The sequence below is a fragment of the Dichotomopilus funicola genome, assembly GCF_033296635.1.
Source record: "Dichotomopilus funicola strain CBS 141.50 unplaced genomic scaffold C8A04scaffold_24, whole genome shotgun sequence".
NCBI classification, from domain to species: domain Eukaryota; kingdom Fungi; phylum Ascomycota; class Sordariomycetes; order Sordariales; family Chaetomiaceae; genus Dichotomopilus; species Dichotomopilus funicola.
The window spans coordinates 218,029-239,432 of NW_026944045.1; the positions used below are offsets into that span (position 1 = coordinate 218,029).

Sequence of the window (21,404 nt, forward strand, 5' to 3'; positions counted from 1 at the left end):
GTGTTCAGAAGTCACCATCACATTCCACGAGCTTTGTTAGTCCAGCTAACACAACATTAGTGCCAGGTCATCTTCGGTCAAGATTCTATTCTAAATCCAGAAGCGGCACGCTTGCGTAATCGACGGACGTTACATCCACGGACCATCGCGGCGAAACTACTGGCCCCGGCCGTTCCTGTATCACCCAACCACACCGGACATGTCGAGTATCACCAATCCCGACACGGCGGTGGACTTGGAAATGAGGCCGCGGGGTTACCCAGCATTACCAGCTCAGCCAAGCCCGGCGGCACCCACTGAAGAGATAGGTGATAATCACGGAACTGTAGGTGAACTAAACGAAACAGCAACTATTGGCCGAAGAGGGGCTCCGATGGTTCGGGCTATCCAGGCGCACACGTCGGGCTGGCGTAATACCATATGAAGCGTGTGGTGCCCAGTTAGGTGTCCCGTTTGGCTTCGATCTGATTGAGAAGCATGGAAGCCAGAGCGGGCAGCAGAAATGTGCAATTATTGACGTCAATGAACCGCAGGAGCCGGCGAGGAAGGTAATCCAACATCGAGAGTATACATTTTAAGGACCAGGACGAACTTGAATGCCCTCAACACTCTCTTAGCGCTCAGCAACGCTGCCAGCGAGATATGCAGCAACAAGCCGACATCTGCCGCCGAGACAACGGGTTCGCCTTCGAGTACGCCCCTGAAGGGTCGAAAGCCCGCGATGAGGCACCTGCTCCAGTCGAGAACGCAGTCGAGAACACCCCTCACGGTGAGGAAAGCCCAGTGTGGTATTCGGAGGAGGCCACGCCCGACCACAAGCCGACAGCGCTACGATGGCCGTTCTTTGGCGTGGTAATTGGGTTGCTCCTTGCGACGATGGTGTTGGTGATCGTGGCGGATACCCTAATGCCGGACTTGGGCGGTGGTGCTGCGATGATGGCTGTTACTCACAATGAGACACAGCTTACTCGAGCGGTGAACTATATCAACACTACGGTTATCCACCGAACAGTAGAAAGCACGTCTCTGGTGATTATATCTTCTCAGGAGACCTCTTCCACAAGCATCCCCGCAAGAAGCTCCAGTTGGACCGATGGCGCCTGGGTCGTCGCAATCTCAACCTCCGTATTTCGGTTTACCACCAACATCACACTGCCCCTGTTTACCATCACATTCACTTCGGCGTTCACCTCTACTCGCACGATCCCGTTTACCAGCACCACTGTCTTCCCGATCACCGCAACGACCCTCACCACTGTCCCTAGTGCCAGCCTAAGCACAATCTACTCCGTCCTACCCACCAACAGCACCGGTAATGGCACCGCAAGCCAGAGCAGCACAGCCGTGTCGACCATTACTATCGTCACCCAGGCCGCGACGACCTCGCGAGTCACGTTCACATCGAGCGTGGCCTCTGCTGTTGTGGGCGTATTGACGCAAACCTCAACCGGGACGGTAACAAATACTAGCACCATCACAGGCATGGTGATACCGACCTCGGGGGAATCCACGGTTACGTATTACATCAAGATTCCTGTGACCACACACACCTCCACCCAGACCCCGAGCCCAACCGCTACCAATCCCAGCACGGATACCAACAACTCCACGACTACGGTCTCCTCAACACAGAGGGACGCCTACATCTTCCTCGGCGCTTTTCTCCCGGCCCTCCTCTGCATCCCCCCTTTCATCCTTCTACGAATCATCGACCTCAATGCGAAGCTCTACCAGCCCTTCCAGACCCTAACCGCCAACGCCCCGGCCCTGATAGCCGGGACATCAAGCAGTGCACCCCCTTCACAAATGCTACTGCTGCAGTACACCGGCTTATACAACTCCTGGCTCCTCCCGGTCGTCACCACCCTCTTCCCATCCTTTGTGGCCCAATCCGAATCGTCCTCGTCAACCGTTGCTTCCTCCGCTACATGTACACCAGACCGCCAAGCTATCCCTTTTTTCACAACACTCGCTGTCCTCCTCGCTTCATTCCTGACGCCCTTAACTACCGAAGCCATCGGGCTGCGTCTCCAGCTCCTCAGTAACCCTGACGACGACGGGGTAACCCGGACTTTAACATTGGGAGTGACGCGGCAGGCGGCATATGCGTTGGTAGCGGTGTTAGCCGCATTACTGATACTAGTCAGTGTGGTTGCGTGGGTGGTGGTAGGTGGTAGGAAGATCGGCAAGAAGAAGAAGTGGGTGACGGGAGTGTCCGCGGATCCGTGGTGTATCGCGGGTATGGCAGCGTTGTTGGCTCACGGAGGCGGAGATGCAGTCAGGAGGGTGCTTGGAAGGGTTTCCACCGAACAGGGGATGAAGAAGGCCGTGATGGGTGGTGGGAAGGCGAGGTATGCGCTGAGATGGTCGCGTGGGGGGTATGGGGTTGTGTTTGTTGATGAGGCGTTTCCGAGAGAAGATGTGGAAGAAACAACCCGAGAGGCGGCAACATGTGGTGGCTGGAAATACCAGACGCCATTTATGGTGTTGGGGTACCCGTGGAAAGCCTCTGTGATGGTCTTTCATTTGGTTATCCTGGTGTTTATCGTGTACTACCACGCCGAGGACGGTCGGCTAAGATCGGTTCTCAACACCAACAACAACTTTGGCATCCGCTTCATAGCGGCGCTAGTGGGAGTCATTCTCGCCTTTTGCTGGCAGGTTTTCTTCCTCAGTACGTCCATACCATACCCCCCTTTACTTACCTTCTTACTCCCGCCCAAACTCAACCCTTCAATTACTTACCCATGCAATGCACTCAGGCGTCAACACCATGATCCCCTACCATCTCCTCGCCCAGCACACGCAACCCGCATCCTCCTCCATCCTCCTCACGCGCTGCACCAACCCCTTTTCTGGCTTCCTATCCGCCCTCCGTCATAACCAACCTTTCCCCCTCGCAGTCTCCCTCGCAACCATCGCCTCCGAATTCCTCCCCGTCCTCCTCCCCAATACCCTCTTCCCCTTTCCCATCCCTATCTCCCCTCCTGCTACCCTCTCTCAAACCGCAACACCACCCCTCGCCCCCATGGTATCCGCCATCCTCGCCGGTATTTTCCTCACTGGCATGCTCACCGTGCTAGCGAGCTCCTTTGCGGTGCGGTACCCACCTATGCCGGTCGATCCGCGGAGTGTAGCGGGGGCGATGTGGTATGTGGCCCGTAGCGGGATGGTGAATGGGGAAGGGGGAAGAGGTGGAGAGGGAGGAATGTTTGAGGGGGTTTCGAGGATGGGTGGGGGAGAGAGGAGAGAGCGGGTTGGGGGGATCGGGAGGAGGTATTTTTATGGGGTTTTGTTGGATGGAGATGGGGGCGGGAGGAGGTTAGGCGTGGATTGGGACGTTGGTGAGGAGGGCGATGCGGTTGGTTGATCGTTGGTTTAGAGGTGTTGTGGGAGACTATTGCGTTGTCGTTGTGCGTTGCATTTGTCCTGGGGGTTAATTTCTCTACAGTTCTGCGATGAATGCGGGTTGTTAGTTTATCAGCAGCTTATCCTTTTGGCCTCTTTGCCTTGCTGTGTTCTTCTGGTTCTGGCATAATTGCAAGCAGCTGACAGATCTGGCTCAGAGTAAATTTTCGTCCAGGCCTTATCGGGTGCCGTCTCAAGTGTCCTTTCTTCCTACACGCAAGTAATGGATGGAAGGTTGTGTCACGGAGAAATGGGATACATCAGAAGGCCTTCACTACGTTCCTTGTGGGTATCATTTTAGATTTAATTCAGGTGACCTGACCGGCGTTTGGCATTGTACGGAGGAGGAAGCCAGGACTGTTGGCTTTGCTGACTAAATTCTGCGAATAGGTAGCAACTTCCACCAGAAATGTCACTTGCGCTTTCCCCAGCCCAAGGTTGCCTCGGATTCTGCCAACGGGTTGCATTTTAGATCCGATACTCCAGAAATGACACCCACCAGATCGGCCTGTGCCGGTGAGATACAGATACTGGAACTGGCGGGAACTGACAGCTCCCTGTTTTGGGCAAGGTTACCTTCTGGCGCTTGTTTCAGGACGAGCCCCCAAGGCTTGGAGCTTAATCGCAGGGTACTGGGCGCCTGTTCAGCACCGTGCCGTGCGCCTTTCCCGATCTAGCAGGGCAGGTCAGACCCGCCATGACAGATTCACGGGGGCAGAGCCGGTGGACCAGGGGCCCGCGTGGGCGTCCAAGTTCCATTTGCCGCACCTGTGCCGTTCCGCCAGAGGCTCGATCGCCCAGGATGAGCATCCCCCAATTGACAGAGCCGGGCCTACCAAGAAACTGCCCAGACTGTCCCAACTCCTTGGTGTCCCGACGGAGGTTTTAAACAAGCGCACCATGTCCATGCCCGTTTCCCATCGGTGCCTGGACCCCGCCGCGATTGTGGCTGGCAGAATGGATTAGCCATGAATCTCATAGGCAGAGTCTCCGAATACATCGATGTCTCTTAAACTCGACTGAAGCCAAATGGGCCTCCACGTCGCACCTTGCTTCGCTTTCATCTCGGCAACTGCGTGACGACTACCTATCATTCTAGGTAGCCATTCCGCCCAGGCACCATGGTATTTCGACCAAGACCTACCGACGATGTGAGCAGCCTAGTCCCTTGTGCAACCGCGTGGTTCACCTACTTACCCAACCATCTCAGGGAACAGATCTGCCCATCCCCAATGGCGCTCGCAACCGGGGCGGCTCGATCATTGTCTGGTCCGGCCATCCTGGAAAACAGCCAGTCCATCCATGGCATAACGCCCAGGCCAACCACCAAAAAGGATCCGTCGTATTAGGCAATGGGCTGAACGAGCTAGAAGCGTCCCCATCAGGGTCGCCATTATCACCATCGGCATCATCACTTCAGAATCGCCGAATATTCAACCTCCGCCCATCCACATTGATACTCTCCTGCATTCTCTTCCTCGTCACCTCGGCTTTAATCGTGGTCGGCACCCTTCTCGGCAGCAAAATCGCCAAGCTTGAGAACACAATCCCCGGACTCGCGCTTCACAGCAGCCCAGATAGCGCGAACCAAACATCACCAGGCCATAACCAAAACTCACCATCATCCTCTTCCACATCCTCCTCACCCTCAGCAACCACCACTTACGCCGCATCACCATCCGACCTACCACCCCCCTTACCGCCCACCATCTCCGTCTCGGGCTGGACCTATCTCGGTTGCTACTACGACTCCGAAGTCCGCATTTTACCAGATGCCTTCCTCTCCGCCGTCAACATGACCAACCAGGTCTGCTCCGAGTACTGTACCAACAGCTACACGAACAAAAACAACAACAACAGCAACAACCAACGCCGCAGGACGGCCCCACGGCACTTCGGCACTCAGGTCGCCCTGCAATGCTACTGCGGCACTGCCGACAACGCCGTGCTAGCGACGCGGCGGGCGCCCGACTGGCAGTGCATGCACCAGTGTGCGGGCCGGATGAGTGCCGCGGAACGGTGCGGTGGGGATTGGGCGCTGACGTTGTGGGAGAGGGATGGGTGATTTATTTAGTTCTGGTGGGTGATTTAATTAATATCTTAATTAATTCAGGTGCGGTAGTTGCTTTAGGAGGCTGTGGTTTCAGGGGAAGTGGGGGTGACAAGGGATTGGAGTTATTATCGTACATATTAACTAACGGTTGGGGGATATCTTGACGACGGTTGATTGCTTGTTAAGCTGGGATCTTTCAAGCTTTCGTCGGCATTTGGACCAGAAACCCTGGAATCGTGATAACATAGAACTTTCGATGTAGATACATTGCATGGCGTTGGATAGAGTATCAGAGCTCGGGCGAAACAATACACATCATTACGATTTGATGTAATTTATCAACGGTCATTTTAATTAGGTCCTCAGCTTTCCAAGTATGCTCGTCTTCCTGGAATCATTGGTTGATTCCTGAGAGAACAGGACCCAGCTCAACGTCCATCACCCCAACAGCACCGAGCAGCTGGCTCTTTTACACAACATCCCGCTTCCCCCGCTTAGGGCCCTTCCCCTTGCCCTTACCAGGCGGCTTCCCCGGCCCAGTCTCCTCTCCCAACAGCGACGCCACACTCTCCACGCTCAAGGTCAGCGCACCCACGCCATTCCCATCAAAGGTATCGCCGCCCACAACAACCAGCAGGTCCTGCTTCTTCTCAAACACGTGCAGCGCCCGGCTGTACGCGGCCGGGTGGCCCGAATCCTTGGCCTCCCACGCGTCCGCCGCGCCCCCCTTCGTGTTGACGTACACCTGGCTGTAATCGGCATCCGACACGATGATGGTGCCGTTGGGTCCGCCCGAGGGCGACCACACCACGTAGGGCGACGCGTTGGGGGCGAATAGGGTGCCGTTGGCGAGGGTGATGAGGATCTCCACGCTCGGCGACGAGTCGAAGGTTAATGGGGAATCGGAGAGCCGGTAGTTGACGGGGTAGTTGGAGCCGTGCGAGGAGGAGTTGCCCACGGGTAGCTCGTAGGTCACGATCCATTTGTCGATCGGGGGGATGTAGGCTACTGTGGTCATGCCTGGGCGGGCGAGGTACTCGTCGAACCTGGCGTCGTTGACGACCGGGCCCCAGGTGAGGAGGTCGGAGGAGGTTTGGTGGGACAGCTTCTGGCCGTGGAGAGGGTCGCGCTGGTCGGAGTAGTAAACGACCAGTTCATCCTCATAGTGACTTGATACGGGGTTAGCTAAGGCGTTGCTGAAGAGGCAAGCAGGTAGGGGTTTCTTTGTTCTTACAGCAGGAACGGCTCCCAAACAGGCGTGGCGCCGTTGGTGGTGTTCGGCCGACCACCCTCAGCAACGTGGCTCACAAACTCCCAGGTCCGGGCCTTGTCCGTGCTGGCGTACAGGTCGATGCGGGTGCCGTTGTTGCTCCAGCTGTTGCCCGCGGCGAGCACGGTGCCGGGCTTGAACTTGCCCAGCGGCCGGCGCAGCTCCAGCAGGGCGGGCTGGGCGCTCATGCCCCAGCCGTTGACCTGATCGGTGATGTTGGAGATCCATGTCCAGCTCGCGCCGCCGTCCTCACTCTCCCAAAGGGGGAAGGCTTGCAGCTCGCCCTCGAAGATGCCGTCACCCGAGAGGCTGGACGTTACCAGGAGAGAGCCGGTGTGAAGCTCGGCGATACGGGCATACAAAGCCCGACCGTCCGCCGGCGGAGTGTAGATGGTGCGGTTGAAGAAGGTCTCTGACGCCGGGGGATGCGGCTTTGAGAAAACGCTGCCGGCTTGAAGGGCCAAGCCCAGCAGTGCGGTGAGAGTGGAATGCATGGTGATGATGGTGAGGTCTTCGTGTCCAGTCGTCCCTGGAGTTCAACTTCACTGCTCTGGGTCCGACGAGGTCGCGGCGCGAGAACTTTAATAAAAAACCTGCGCCCAGGTGACAACCCTCAACTTACCAACATACGGTAGACGCTAAACTCTTCTCATCATGAACTATTAGTCCCCCCAACCCTCGTCGTCACCCCGCATCCCGATGCCTCACGGGCGATGACCCGAGTAATCCGGCATCGGGCTTTATCCGGCCCGTGTTGTTGAACGCTGAACGGCGCTAGAAGCCGGGCCTGCAGGATCGCGCACTTAATTAGTGCATGTTTGTTCGAGAAGCGCCCCAATTGGCTTCGATTCCCGGACGACATCGATGTTTGTTCAAGTCAGACCCCGTATCCGAGTGGTCACAACGGCCGTTCCCCATTTTGCCATTTGCCGTAATTGCCGGGTTCTTGAGCCGGTGTGGACAGTTGGATAAATTACCGCCTTGAGAAATGAAGCGGCTCTGGGAAGCAAGGTTGCACTGCAGTTAGCTGAAATAGGGAGAGGCTAGGCGGGGGACCTGCCGGCCTGGACAGTGCATCAACCGCTGTGAATGCCCCGCACCTTCCTTCGCTTGACGAAATCGGCTGAATCTCAACATCAACTATTCCCTGATTACCTCCATACAGACCTTCTTGCGTAGGGCTGTTGATCAACCTTCAACTGCCATCACGCCTTCACAAATACCTCAACGGGAGCGGGCAGCGGGGCCTCAGCCGCAATTGCGTTTGTTCACACAATAAGTCCGCCCGGGCCGAAGCAACTTGGCATCTTTGTGCCTTGGAAAGCGCTGCAGGTTTTCAGCCTGTTTGCCGTTATTGATGCGGCCGATTTCCAACCGGATCCAGACTAGAGTAATGGAGTTTTGGCTTGGGGGAAGCTTGTGTGCGAAGGAGGTGGTTGTGCGTTCTCCCTGCTGTCATGACTAACGTTGAAGAAAGTTCCGAGGCTTCGCTGGTCCGAAGTGGTTCGTCGACCCTGTCACGCAATACTCTAGCGTCCGATTCTAAACGACCTTGAACAGGAATGTAATCGTTCAAAGACCATTCCGGATTTCTGGGGAACCATTTGTGCGCACGGTCTCTTGGCAACACCCCAATCAACCCTCAGGCCCATGGTTACCCCAGATCCCCAAGCACACGGAACGATGGAACCGTGCCGGGATCACAACCACCACGTGAACCTCACGCCAGGGGGGCCGTACCCGGTGCGAGCCTCGAGGGTTACAACGGTGCGGCCAGAAAAAACACCACCTTCGTCTGGTATCCTTGCCTTGCTATGTGATGAGAACTCGGTGACCAATGACCATGACCATATTTTGAGGAACTTCTTCACTACACTAGTGCCATCTCGGGAAACGATATGCTAAATTACCCTCAACGGCTAACCTGGTTATCAGCTCGTATTATCTCCGGCGACTCGGAGTTGTCCATAGGCAGAGGTAGAGTAGTTCAGGCCCAGGCAGAGGTCTCGACTCTCGAATCTAGAATTCTAGCAAGATGACGAGGAAATTTAGAATCTGTCAGCACAGCTGGGATTTCAAGTCCTCTAAACTTAAAAACGAAATAGCTGGAGGGGGTGATACCACCTCATCCAACCACAGCTTCCTCCTGCCTTTCTGCCGACGATGTCCAAATTCATGACACTACTGAGTTTCACGAAGGCTTACGGTTGAGCGACAAAAGCATCACCCCCCTGATTGCCCTTCTACCCGGGGTCGAAAGATACTAAACCCCTTTCAAGGGTTACAGCAAGTCTGTTAACGGAATCATGAATCAAATCAGGCGAGATAAGATGTTTACAAACGACTGTTCGCCCAGGCGACATATCATTATTTCGGACATTCCAGCTTCAGGTCGCACCTTGGGTAGCAGTGGCTTCTTACCTACCTGACACCCGGACCGAGGTATGGATAATTCAGAATCTGGAAACGCCTAATTAAAAGGCATTGCTTGATATTCATGACCGGCCTCGCCTCATTAATTATTTACGTTTTACGAGGTATCTTCCAGCCGGTCACTAAACCTGTTGTGGTCGCCGCCTCGAGATGCCCCTAACTGTAGTTATCCAATAATTATCCGGTGATCCTCGGCTCGTTGCCTTCGGCGGAGTCTTTTGATTTTCAACTTCGGTTTCTTGACATGAAGTTTCAACAAAACACTTGATACTTTCATCTGTCTGCCTAATCGGCACCCCGCTTCAAGAAATCGGTAACCGAGCCGGAGATAACCCCACGGGTGTACCAGTCTGACGGGAATAGCATCCCAGGGAATTTTCAACCTTAAAGGCCCACTCGAAAACATTTCTGTGTTTGGAAAGCCCAATACCATACGAGAGATGAAGAAATCATGGCCATACCCCAGAGTTCACAACTCTTCTTGAACATGTATTAATAATCGCCTCACTCATCTCTCCTTTAGCGGATTTACAAGAGGGTCCAACCCACTCTGAAGTTACCATCGCCTACTGTTTAGGGGAATGGTAGCCCCAACTCAACCAATGGTTCGGAGCCGGTTAAAAGGATGATATCCTTCTGGTCACAAGCTGAGCAAGCTCAACGCCGCAACAATTACTCCACACTTGGGTTGGGGTTGGGGAAATGAGGCACCGTTCGCGAGGTCGAAGCCACGATTCATACCCCGCATAGCGTTGTTCTGTAAACAGGGACTCGTTGTATGCTTGTGAGACCAAGCAACTCACATCTCAAACCCAACGAGACCTCGCTTCCCAAGTTCGCGATGGCTCCCATCAAAGTCGGCATCGTCGGCTACGGCTTCTCCACCAAGTGCTTCCATCTCCCCTTCATCCTGCCCAACCCAGAACTCCAGGTGTACGCATTCTTGCAACGGGCGGCCGCACCTAGCGCAGACGATCCGTCTATCCCGACGCCGCGATGGGGTCACTGCACTATCGACTTCCCGCAGGCCAAACACTATCGCACCGCAGACGAGTTCTATGCGGACAATGACATTGAGCTCGTTATTGTATGCACCGGCACCCACGAGGAGTTTGTGGAGAAGGCGATTCTGGCTGGGAAGCATGGTGAGTTTGAGTTTGAATTTTGGGAGTGTTGACGGTACTCCTTGTATGAAGGATGCAGAACTAACGGTTGACTAGTTGTCGTCGAGAAACCCTTCGTCAACACGAGCGTTGAGGCGGACAGGCTCATCGCCTTGGCCAAGGAGAAGGGTGTGATTTTGACTGTGTTCCAAAGTGAGTTTATTCACCTCGCCCGACTGCACTTGTCTCTTTACTAACTGCTTCCTCTTAGACCGTCGATTTGACAGCGACTTCCTCACCCTTCGCCATCTCAACGATGAGGGCGCTCTTGGCGACATCTTGGAAGCGGATATCCACTTTGACTACCCCGATCCCGGCTGGATTTCCGGCTGGACGAAAAAGGAGTACAGCCCTGGTCAGGGCATGACCTTTGGTCTCGGTAAGGTTCAAACTTCAAACCATTCCTCTGTAATAGGCCGCCTCCATTACATCTCGGGGCCAACATGCACATAAGTACAACGTTGCCGAAGTAAAATTGTAGGGCTTTAGCTCACCGTTCCCCCCAACCTAGGCACTCACACGCTTGACCAAGCCCTGTTCCTGTTTGGGACGCCTGCGTCGGTCACTGGCTTCCTCCGGTCCAACCGTGGCGTGGACAGCGACGTCGACGATACCTTCACCATTATCTTGCAGTACTCCGGAGCGCAAAAGAACCTGTTGGTGACGGTCAAGACAGCCGTCGTGACCCACATGCAAGACCAGCTGCGTCTGTTTGTCCGAGGCACCAAGGGGTCTTTCCTCAAGGTGTGTTTCAACGCTTCCCTCTTCACCTCGCCCAGCCTTTCTCGAGGGTTTGGGCTCTTGTTTGCTGACCATGAACTCAACCTGCGTACCAGTTCGGCGTGGATCCGCAGGAAGCCCAGGCGATTGCCGCGCCAGGACAGCCAGCCACAAGCGCCGAGTATGGCGTTGAGAGCGAGCGTATCTGGGGCACGTTGACGACCAAAACGGAGTTCGATCCCAAGATCCAAAAGTACGATGAGGAGAGCCAGAGGTACACCGGCAAGTACCCAAGCATTCCTGGCCGATACCGGAGCTACTACGAGAATGTGTCGGCCGCCATCTTGGGACGGGAGGAGATCTTTGTCAAGCCGGAGACATCGAGAGACGGCCTTCGCATCATTGAGCTGGCTAGGGAGTCGCAGGAGAGGGGCGCTACTATCGCGTGGCACTAGATCTTGATGGTGACCCTGAGAAGGGTCTTATGCCCAACCCCAAAGGCCTGGGAGCCTGTACATACCTGGATGATGCGGCCTGTTGGGGGTCGTGGCTGGTATGCGTACTCCTGGAAGTAGAGTGACGCAAGCTTTGAGATATTTGTAAAATTTGAGATTTTGAAACTGCAAATCGCGACCAAGAACTGAATATGAGACTTATATGCTCTATTAAGTAGCTCCTGAGCTGTCTAAACCTCCGTGAGAATCGAACTGGGCCAATTTGTCAGGACTTACACCCACAATATTAGCTATCCTAACCCTAACCCTCTACCTCTGCCTCTATTCCCGTTTCCCGTCTATCACAACCCCCTTTCCTTCCACATCCCACCGCATCCACCTCCTTCCCCTGTCGCCCCGCTCTTAGAAGGTGCTGTACTCGCACGCAACAGGGTGGGGTACAATGATGGACGAGGCCTGGAAGGGGATGCAGTCCTTGTGGTTGGCCGGGTGGTCGTTTCCGCTGTAGACGTACACGGCATACGAGCCGTCGGGGACGGAGCAGGCCAGCAGGTTGGCGCCCTTGAAGGTCAAGGCATTGGAGGAGTTGATCTCCCAGCCCTTGGTCTCGAAGGGGGCGCTGGGCGCGCCGCCGGCGGCGTTGAAGTACTGCAGGTTGCCCCCGCCTGTGTATCTTTTGTCAGTAACTTTCTTTCTTTGGTTTCACAGAGTAATTTAACGAGAAAACACATACCCATCCCAGACATATCAACCACGAACTTCTGCTGCTCGTTGCCCTCGCCATTGTACAAGAACAGCTCGCCGTCCGCCACGTATAGCGTGGCACGGTCGTGCACCTGGTTGTCGCTGCACTGCGCGTCCTGCCTGTCCTTGGGCAGCGACACAAAAAGCTTGTTCTTGGTCGCGCTGAGGTTGCTCGAGTGGATCTTTGTGCCGGAATGCAGCGCCACGAGGCTGAATTTGCGCGCGCCGGCTTGGGCGTTCGTGCCGGTCGCGGTGACCGAGGCGATGGCGCCGGCGAGGAGGGCGAAAGCGGTGAGCTGCATAGTGACGGGTTGGTGTTTGAGAAGTTGGGTTTGGTTGGAGTGAGGTTGGTTGTTTAGTGAGTTATTGACTGCTGTTGAGATGCCGATGCGGATGCTGATGCTGATGCTGATGCTGATGCTGATGTTGATTCCGAGCGCGTTGACATCTTTTATATCCAAGATCTTGGGTCCCAACGTCAAAACGATCGGCGTAGGGCTCCCCTGTCCCGGGTCTGATACGAGTTACGCTGCCGCCGGACTGGAATGACGATGCGCACACAAACGCCGTCCCGAGCGAGCAGTTGGCATCCTGTAAGTCGACCCACTCACCTGCTCTGCTGGCCCTGCTGGCCCCTGTCACTGATGAGCCTTGTTGGGCTTGCCTTGTTGGGCGTTTCCCTGACCAAACACTCGGGAATCTTGCCCACGGCTTACCCGCGAATGCGGGCAATCCGACGCCTGAGACATCACGCTCGGGGTAATATCCCGCCCTAACCCTATAAGCAACCCCATCAGCACCAAAAAACCTTAATTCAACTGAGACTTTGAGACCTGGACACACGGCTCTCTTCTGGCGGTGTCTCGTGGTCGCCGGCGAGTGGTCATTCGAGTCTCGGGGACAACGTTATTGAGGCAAAAAGAAAGACAGAAGGAAACAAAAAAGATACCAAATTCAAACAAGATCACTGCCCCATGGTGAGCGTTACGTTTCATTCACAAAACTGCTGTGCAAACCAAACGTCTTTGCTTGGCACAACCAAGCCACCCGTGGCAAGCTTTTGGCTCATGCAACCTGCTACGAGTTAGGTAGTTATGTCGGACTTGTCGCGTCCTGAAATAGCCCTCAGCGTTGATCAGTGTCCAGCGCGGCTGTGCGGCTGGCCCTGCGACATGATGCATAACTCGGAGATTTCCCTTCGACAGGAACCAAATCCACTGACAGGAGATCGAATTTGACATCTGCCAAGCCAGTCAGTCAGTCCTGCCGAACCGAGCACTCGGTACGGTTCCGTCCTCGGACCTACCTTACCTGGCCCCTGGCGAGCCCGGAGCCGAGGTTGTCTTCCATCGTCATGAAATCTCACTCGGTATGTACACTAACGTAACGTTAACGTTGCACTACTCCGTTGGACAAGTCAGGGGCTGCGGCAGGAACCGTTCTGAGACTTGACCCAGAAACTGGCAAACCTCTCGGGATCGGCCGATTATGTGGCTTGTCGAAGAAGATCGATGCGCGGATTGTTCCGCTTTTCCGCTGTTCCATTTCCGCCCCCCTTGCTCTGGAGTGTACACGACACCGCACGACAAGCTCCCAAGGACTCCAAGCGTATTGGTGTTGGCCTCGTGATCATGAAAAATTATCCAACTATCCGTACTTTGAAACTAAAGCCTAGAGTAGCTTCACCGTTTGTTTTCAGCAGCTGCGGAATTAGGGATCTCCAATGTCCTATCTCTTTGTGATTTACCACATCAAGTTGTTCGTATGAGGTACCTTAAACAAGGAGCGAGACGGAGAATGACGCAAAAGAACGTCTAGCTGTTAGCAGCACGTCTCGCCCGATTTTCAGATGGATCCAGCGAGGAGCTGGTCACAATTTCTTTTTTCATATCCAAACCTTCATAGCCTCTCTATTTGACGCTGAAGCAGGGATCAGCTATTCACGGCTTTAAACTATTGCCCCAAAGAAACATACCGAAGTTACCGCCCCTATCCCCCGGCTGGACGCTGAGAACGCCGTAGCCATTCGGTGAGAATGCAGTCCCAGTTCCCCTGGCTCTGGTTTAGGACACCGATCCAGTCAGCCAGCGGTGTACCCATTCGGACTGGTCAAAACCTTTGTGGTTCACGTAGGCAGAGAAATCTACCTGTTTCAAGCAACCGAGCGAGCACAGCGCACCACTCGAACTCCCACTGTGCCGACCTTTGCCATGGGCCAACGCCGACGCACATCTTCTCTACCCTGCCCCAGTGGCAGAGGCGAAGGCCGAGGCAGTGAGTGGGCTTTGGCCCAGACGCTTGTGATTTCCGGAAGTGACGAGGCACTGGATGATATTCCCGACCATTCCGAGTTTCTAAACGAAGGAGGCTCCTCTCTTCGGCGCCGTGTCAACATAGCTTCGGTCGTCTTTACACTAACTATGGCTCGGGCTTGGCCGTCAGCAATGCATCGCGGCACACTGCGTAGTGCGCACTAGGAAAACAATCGTAAACAAATCAGGGGTAAAGTAGAGGTGTAGTATTCACAAAAGCTAATTAGAACAAATAATACAGCCAACAGCCAACAGCCAACAGCCATCCACCCATTGTAGATATCCCACTGCTGTGCGTAAACGGCGACCTGTGTAGTGTAAGCGGCCCTAGGAGGCCTCGGGCAGTATCCACGGTACGCACCGTACTGGTTACGCTTGCTTGAATCCGTAGATAATTACTACATATAATGAACAAAGCGTCTAAGGACCAACATGACACGCTGCAGCGTTTTCAGAAAACTGACAGCGATATATGTAAGCCCCGTCGTGAAGTGCTTGTCGGATATATCTAGAACAGCTTTCTCGAGGGGAGCGCCCTGAAACTTATGGACGGCAACCGCCTCGGCGACCGTCAGGAGGGGACTGCGTACGAGTACAGTTAGTATTGCCCCTGAAAAAAGTCGCGTTTGCCGCACAAGATCGGTACTGTTACACCAGCGAGCTCGGGAGATGGGGGCAGAATATCGTCTCTGGTTCACTCTAGTGGAAAATCTTTATTCATCTCCTAAGAAGGATACTCAGTATTCAAGAAACAAGTTGATCCGTACGTCGGCCATGATCTTTTTCTTGAAACAGCGTGACCAAATGATTTTTGTTTTCCTTTTTTCGCTAGTCGTCTTTTTTCCCCGAACAACAACGCAAAACATGAACACCATATACCAGCGGTGAAATCGGGAAACAGCAACGTCATGAGGAGGACTTTCCAACGCCCGAACCTGATAAATTTCCAAGTTTTCCTGTAGGGCGGAGCAGGTACCCCGTATCTCACACTGTCGGCTGCCTGTCGATCGCGTCTGTCTTTTAGGAAGCGATCCGACTTCCCCACTTGCCTACTGAAGAAGCATGCTTGTGTCGTGGCAGCGAGGTGACGAAAACGGGCGAATTAGGGTTGGCCCGGGAGTTATAGTGAGAAAGAACAGGCGAAGCGCCCTCCCCGCCAAAAAAAAAACTCCCAAATTGGAACAAAACGGCCACAACGGCCGAGGATCAAGGACGGACGGGAAGTTTTGTGAGTGGGTCCATTGGCTATTTTACAACCAATCATTGTTGAGTGACTCAGAATCCCTTGGCACGATTGGGCAGCGAAACATGGGCAATTCAACATTCCCATCTGTTTCGTTTGACCCAAGAACTCATCCCAAGAGAGTCGCGACGAGATATCCAGGCCGTGTACTCCGTACTTGTACATCTGTTTGCGCACTTCCGCGGAGCAGCTCGGCTGCCCCTTTTATAATTCTCATGTCCCGCCGATTTGCGATGGCGTGCAGCAGCCAGCAAATCCTGTACCATCATTGAATGACGGCACCCCGCCATTGTTACAGGTTCCATGCTGTCTTTCGGGGTTGGCATTTGGCAATTGTTTGGTCAGCGACCCGTGCTGGAGCGAATGCTCCGCCGTTGAGGGTCCTTTCCCGTCTGCGATGAGCGCCCGCATGCTGGGGTTTTCAGGAGGGGAGTTCGCGGTCCGCACCTCAGATGAGCAAATGGGGAGTCCGTCTCTCCTTCGCGTCTCGAAGAATTCACAAACTGTTTCTTGACTCTTGACCTGTAATCGCGACCTGCGCACGGGATATTGTTATCATTTGTTTTGTATAATACCGACAACTTGTTCCAGCACAGAGTCAATGCTCTTCGAGAAGAGTAATTGCTCTGCTTCGTCGCTTTTTACTTACCCAGTTACCTTTTTTGCACCGTGTTTTGACGAGCCAAACCGCGGGGTCACGATACGCTGTATTCGCAACAACTTGGAGCCCCTCATCAGAAAACATCAGGTGCATATCCCATTCTCTCTTCTCACTCTGTCCCAAAAAGCATCCGGAGAATTGACCATTCGAAAGCCGTACATTGCCATCCTTAGAATCTTGGCTGCCTTCCCGTGTTCCCAAGGAAGCTCGACCCGACGATGACACAGCACCTTTGGGTCCGCCCACAAGGGGCCGAGACAGAGTCCATGGGCTTTACGCCCACTGCTCACGACCTTCAGAGAAACCCACCTCCTACTTACCCAGTCACGCCTCCCATAATCGACCGGGAATTGGGCTTGAATAAGGACGGTGAGTATCCCGGCCGCTACCACGCGTCTCACGCGTCAACGGAGTCGTTCCTGCAGATGTCCACGACTGGCCCCAGCGACATGTTCTCTACCCGGGTGCCCGGACCGCAACATGCTCTGCAGCCGGCCGACTGGAGTCCGGATCTAAATCATGGAAGCAACAGCGTTGCCCCTGAGTGGCCCATCCCAAATTCGATGTCGTGGGTCCCGGGTGACCCCCTTGCCACAGCGGACGAGCAGGGACCGCCCCACGGTGTGCTTCTCCCGCCGTCCAGCTCTGCCGTGTATCCTGTAGCGTCCTTGAGTGTCGGCTTGCCGCCCACATATGAACCTATTGGCTGGCACGGTAACCAATTACCAACCCAACCACAGGATGAGGTGGTGCCAGCCAGCACATATGGCGGAGACAGCACGGTAGGTGAGGGCGGGTATGGCGCACCAAATATCCCCTGGGAGCGGATGGACGGACCACAAGGAATATGGCACCCGACTAACCAGACAGACATTACCTCTGCTCTCCTAGCAGAGGCAACCATCGTGCCGCCAGCCATGGCCCACGCATACTCCCGCAATAGCGAAAGCACACTCTCAAACGTCACCTCCCCAACGACTTCTTCTAGCACCGCGGCCGCCACCACAACACCCGCCACCACACTTACCATAACGACCTCTTCCTCTCCGATTCCACGCAGGCCAAAATCAAAACCGAACGCTCCAGCGATACGCCCTAACCGACGCTCCAGAACCACGTCAACAACCCCCACCACCAGCCCAGCCGCCACGTCCCCTTTCCCTTCCACCTCTTCTTCTACCAACACCAACACCAACACTCCCACTGCCCCTCCCAACCCCAAACCCACAACCCTCGTCCGCAACCGCGCAGCGGCCACCCGATACCGCGCCAAAACCCAAGCCGCGGCCGCCCGCCTCGAAGCCGACGAGCGTGCCGCCGAGGAGCGGAACCGCACGCTGGTCGCACGTGTCGGCGAGCTACAGGACGAAGTGTTCCGTCTCAAGGACGAGGTGCTGCGGCATGCGAACTGTCACTGTCCGCTCATTGACGGGTATTTGGCGCATGCTGCGGAGAAGGCGTGGTTGGGGCTGCAGAGGAGGGATAGTGCTGGGGTTGGTAGTTTTGGTGGGAGTAATTTTGGTGGTAGTGAAGTGAGCGGTGGCGGTGAGGAGGCGGGGGACGATGAAGGGGACGGCGACAACGCTGAAAAGGGATTGATACAATAGTTGTGTTGAGCAGAGCCGGGTGGGCGGGTGGCGGTGTCGAGCGGACGATATCGTCAGCCGAGGACGGTGGGACACCGCGTCGGTAGAGTCTCCTGTGACATGTCGATGAAACCCCGGCCCGATGTTGTGTTCCGGTTGTTTTCCCTATCTCTTTTGTGATTCCGTGGTCTATTTCATAAATTTCCTAGTAACGTCGTGATGCATGATGATCTCGTTTCTCGTTTCTTTTCGGCCGGCCGTTGACGACAATAGAGTTTCGGTTTCGAGGGTGGGCTGAGGTATTATTCGACGGGAGGTGAATTCGAGGTGGAACTGTCTGTGGCGAGTTTCCTTCTCTTCTCTTTGGGCGGTGTCAGTTAGCGAAAGAAAGGGTCTCGGTGGTTGAGCTTATTGCTCATATACTTCGTGATTAACATAAGAAAACCATGCTTGACAGCGTTTGATTTTCGGTGGCGCTGCGACGTGTGAAATTGCTTTTACTCGTTGCCATTTTGAGGCGCGGTATGAGCAAGTTAATCGCGGGAGGAGTCGGTCTTCCTGAGTTGCTTTAACGATTCAAAGGACGTTAGATGTTGTTTCCTACCCAGAGCCGAAGTTGATTTTCAGTAGAGGCTAACTAGGTTATATTGGTGAGACGAGAGACAGGGGCTGAAAGGTCGAAATGAGCGGTTGAAGGTTCGTTCTTTTGTCGTTACATCAAGAGCCAAAGTGATCCATCGAGGAAACTGAAATACCAGGCGAGGAAATGAAAACTGGATGAGAGATGTGTATGGACTGGGTGGTAGGCTCGTCGAAGCAGAGTGTCCGTCTGATTATGGGCTGGAATACGTGGTTGACATCTTAATTATGAGAAGCCATCTTCCTCTTCAATGGGATAATATGAGCCCATCTTCAAAGATGCGGTCAAATTGCTCTCATGCTGTGATATCAAATGCCTAGCCATTCGGGAAACAATGTTGGCGAAAGAAAATAATCGCCAAACAAGGGCACAGAGGGGAAGAGGGACCGGAAGATGGGGAGGAAAGGGGGAGAGGAGCTTCACACCAGGCGAGACGAGGACCCAAGCAGACGGGGTCGACCCAATCTTCATATGGACGCTAGGCCCGACGAAGGGCTTGCAAGACACGGGGTAAGTTTTTGATTCGCACAAGATATATCTCGCGCATCCATCTCTCGCTCCGGACAAGGCACTCACTGCGCACCCGGGGTGGGATGAGGAATGCAGGGAAGAGGAACCTTCATGGGGGGAATAACCAATGTTATTTGCAACGACCCAGTTCACGATTCGTCGTACACTGGTGGGACAGGGCCATCATCATTCGCGTGAATACTGTACAGTACACTCCCAGGAGCATCGTAGAAGAGAAAGATGGGAGAAGCTCGTTGTTATTTTCGACGGTGTGGCGGTCTTGTGAAATATCAGGAAATATGGGGACATGTAGGGTGGCTTGACACCGAATAGTGATCTCATTCAGCGTCAGCGACCTCCTTCGTGTGATATTTGTGACTGTCTTAGCCCCCTTTTGTTATTTTGGCCCATGTCTCCTGGCGGGGCTGATGCAATTATCGTACGATTTCACCACCACGCGACAGGGTGCCAAGGATTTGTGGGTTTTCGCGACAGTGGGCGTTTGTTTAAAATATGGGGGGAGGGGGGTGTGAAGCTCCCGATGGTGGATTTCAAAAGAGCATATGCTCTACCACGAGAAGGATTTCCGGTGTGCACGACTTGCTCTGTTTCTGTCGCACAACTCCATTAAAAGGACATCATCCCTTCACTGCGAATATAAGGACCCGGCCATTCAAAAAGGGAGAGCGCCTAACCAGCGGCGAATGACCGAAGCAAGAGACATCTCTATTTCTTAGGCTGATCTTCCAGGGAGACCAGCGCTGGAACCCCGCTCAAATTAGGCGCTCCTAATTTGCGGCCGCGCTCGACCTCCAGTTGTTGGAAGTCATGATAGTTCTCTGCTTTTCGGTAGGCTCCCTCCGCTCAGGTCTCTCCTGCCCTTCCTGGGGGCTTCCCTCCTGCTGCGGCCGCCTGCCGTACGAGGAATGATTAGACTGGCGAGATCCTGAATCCGGCGAATTCCTCCACCCGTTGTTTCCGCCCTGTTCAAAAGTCGGCCCCCTACTCCTGGGCATAGAGACGCGAAGTGTACCGCCCTCTATCTCCTTCCCGTTGAGCTCCCGCATCGCCCGGTCGGCCTCGTCAGCCGTGCTAAAATCCACGAAGCAGTAATGATGGTTACCGGGAGTGGCACGGGTCTCTGCTCGTGGGGTAATGCGTTTGCCAATGGTGGTGCTGAGAAGGTGTGGGTGTGAGTTCTTGCAACCAAGGAGAAGGTAAGGGAGGTGTGAGTGGGTATTGAATGCGCCAAAAAGCGGACGAGGGGCAGGCGAGTGAGTTGATAAGTGAGTGAGGACCCTGTATTCAAAAACGGCGATACGTACTACTCATAGCCGGCCAGGATATCCTGTATCTCGGCATCATGTTGCGCTTGGTCGGTCGTCACGCCCAAGCCCCCAATGTATAGCTGGGCCTTGTCCGTCGGGCGTTGGTTTCTCTCTCCGGGCTCCCCATCACGCTGGCCGGACCTAGCCGAGTCGCGGTCGCTCCCTTTCCACTCGCTCCGACGTTGATAATTGGGATTGTACTCTCTGTCTGACCGGCCCTCCCCGCGGTTGCTGCCCCAGCGCGACTGTGAGGGGCCCGAGGAGGCTGTCTTCGGGTTGCATGGGCCGACCTTCACGGGGCGGTCGAAGATGGTGATCCCAGGAAGCGAGTCTAGGGCGCGGTCGGCTTCCTCCCGGGAGGTGAACTCGGCGAAGCAATAGCCCGGGTTCCGGCCACTGACGGAGTCTATCGAGATATGCAACTTCTCGAAAGAATCGGCAAACCCGCTCTGGCGCAACACGTCCTCAACATCCCCGGGCTGGACTGAGTAAAGTAGGTTGCCTAGGTAGATGCGGCGGCCCTCAGCGAGGGCGTCGCGTCCGGGTGCTGGTTGGTCGGCCATAGTGTTTGGGTGACCGAGGTGTAAAGAGAGCTAGGTTGTTGAGGTTAGAGTAAGGGTGAGTGTGGTGAAGCTCGTGTGCTAAATTATACAACGGCACCTGGGATACACAGCGTTAGGGCGGAATGAAGAGATCCTCGTGACGATAACTCGATATCACTATCCAGAAAAAATATACCCCGCGGCTTTTGGAGGCTTATTGACAGCTCTCACCGCCTAGAAAACAATGGGTGAGCGCGCCGAATAAGTCTTCCTGGAGGCAGCCCAATCCGAAAATTTTCATCCTTCCACTGGAGTTTAGGTTTTGGCGGCTGTGGA

At 54.6% G+C, this 21,404-nt stretch overlaps 7 protein-coding genes across 7 annotated transcripts; 4 read left to right on the forward strand and 3 right to left on the reverse strand.

Annotated features, from left to right (window-relative positions):
• Window positions 1–642: 642 nt before the first annotated feature.
• C8A04DRAFT_27871 (uncharacterized protein) lies at window positions 643–3,370 on the forward strand (the record flags this gene model as incomplete). The annotated part of the gene is made up of 2 exons (XM_062780437.1): window positions 643–2,674; window positions 2,763–3,370. The coding sequence occupies 2 exons, from the start codon at window positions 643–645 to the stop codon at window positions 3,368–3,370; spliced, it is 2,640 nt and encodes an 879-aa protein (XP_062637785.1).
• Window positions 3,371–4,529: 1,159 nt separating this feature from the next.
• Window positions 4,530–5,473, forward strand: C8A04DRAFT_27872 (uncharacterized protein; the record flags this gene model as incomplete). Its single annotated transcript, XM_062780438.1, has 2 exons — window positions 4,530–4,559; window positions 4,619–5,473. The coding sequence occupies 2 exons, from the start codon at window positions 4,530–4,532 to the stop codon at window positions 5,471–5,473; spliced, it is 885 nt and encodes a 294-aa protein (XP_062637786.1).
• A 184-nt stretch (window positions 5,474–5,657) lies between these two features.
• On the reverse strand, window positions 5,658–7,225 carry C8A04DRAFT_36662 (Sialidase; the record flags this gene model as incomplete). Its single annotated transcript, XM_062783600.1, has 3 exons — window positions 5,658–5,689; window positions 5,981–6,630; window positions 6,696–7,225. 3 exons carry the CDS (start codon window positions 7,223–7,225, stop codon window positions 5,658–5,660), a joined length of 1,212 nt encoding a protein of 403 aa, XP_062637787.1.
• Window positions 7,226–10,005: 2,780 nt separating this feature from the next.
• Window positions 10,006–11,502, forward strand: C8A04DRAFT_36663 (uncharacterized protein; the record flags this gene model as incomplete). Its single annotated transcript, XM_062783601.1, has 5 exons — window positions 10,006–10,309; window positions 10,385–10,480; window positions 10,539–10,706; window positions 10,839–11,071; window positions 11,164–11,502. 5 exons carry the CDS (start codon window positions 10,006–10,008, stop codon window positions 11,500–11,502), a joined length of 1,140 nt encoding a protein of 379 aa, XP_062637788.1.
• A 402-nt stretch (window positions 11,503–11,904) lies between these two features.
• C8A04DRAFT_27875 (uncharacterized protein) lies at window positions 11,905–12,836 on the reverse strand (the record flags this gene model as incomplete). The annotated part of the gene is made up of 3 exons (XM_062780439.1): window positions 11,905–12,167; window positions 12,236–12,760; window positions 12,812–12,836. 3 exons carry the CDS (start codon window positions 12,834–12,836, stop codon window positions 11,905–11,907), a joined length of 813 nt encoding a protein of 270 aa, XP_062637789.1.
• Window positions 12,837–16,680: 3,844 nt separating this feature from the next.
• Window positions 16,681–18,069, forward strand: C8A04DRAFT_27876 (uncharacterized protein; the record flags this gene model as incomplete). Its single annotated transcript, XM_062780440.1, has 1 exon — window positions 16,681–18,069. The coding sequence occupies one exon, from the start codon at window positions 16,681–16,683 to the stop codon at window positions 18,067–18,069; it is 1,389 nt and encodes a 462-aa protein (XP_062637790.1).
• A 1,917-nt stretch (window positions 18,070–19,986) lies between these two features.
• Window positions 19,987–21,089, reverse strand: C8A04DRAFT_11469 (uncharacterized protein; the record flags this gene model as incomplete). The annotated part of the gene is made up of 2 exons (XM_062776987.1): window positions 19,987–20,374; window positions 20,524–21,089. The coding sequence occupies 2 exons, from the start codon at window positions 21,087–21,089 to the stop codon at window positions 19,987–19,989; spliced, it is 954 nt and encodes a 317-aa protein (XP_062637791.1).
• Between the last annotated feature and the right edge of the window lie 315 nt (window positions 21,090–21,404).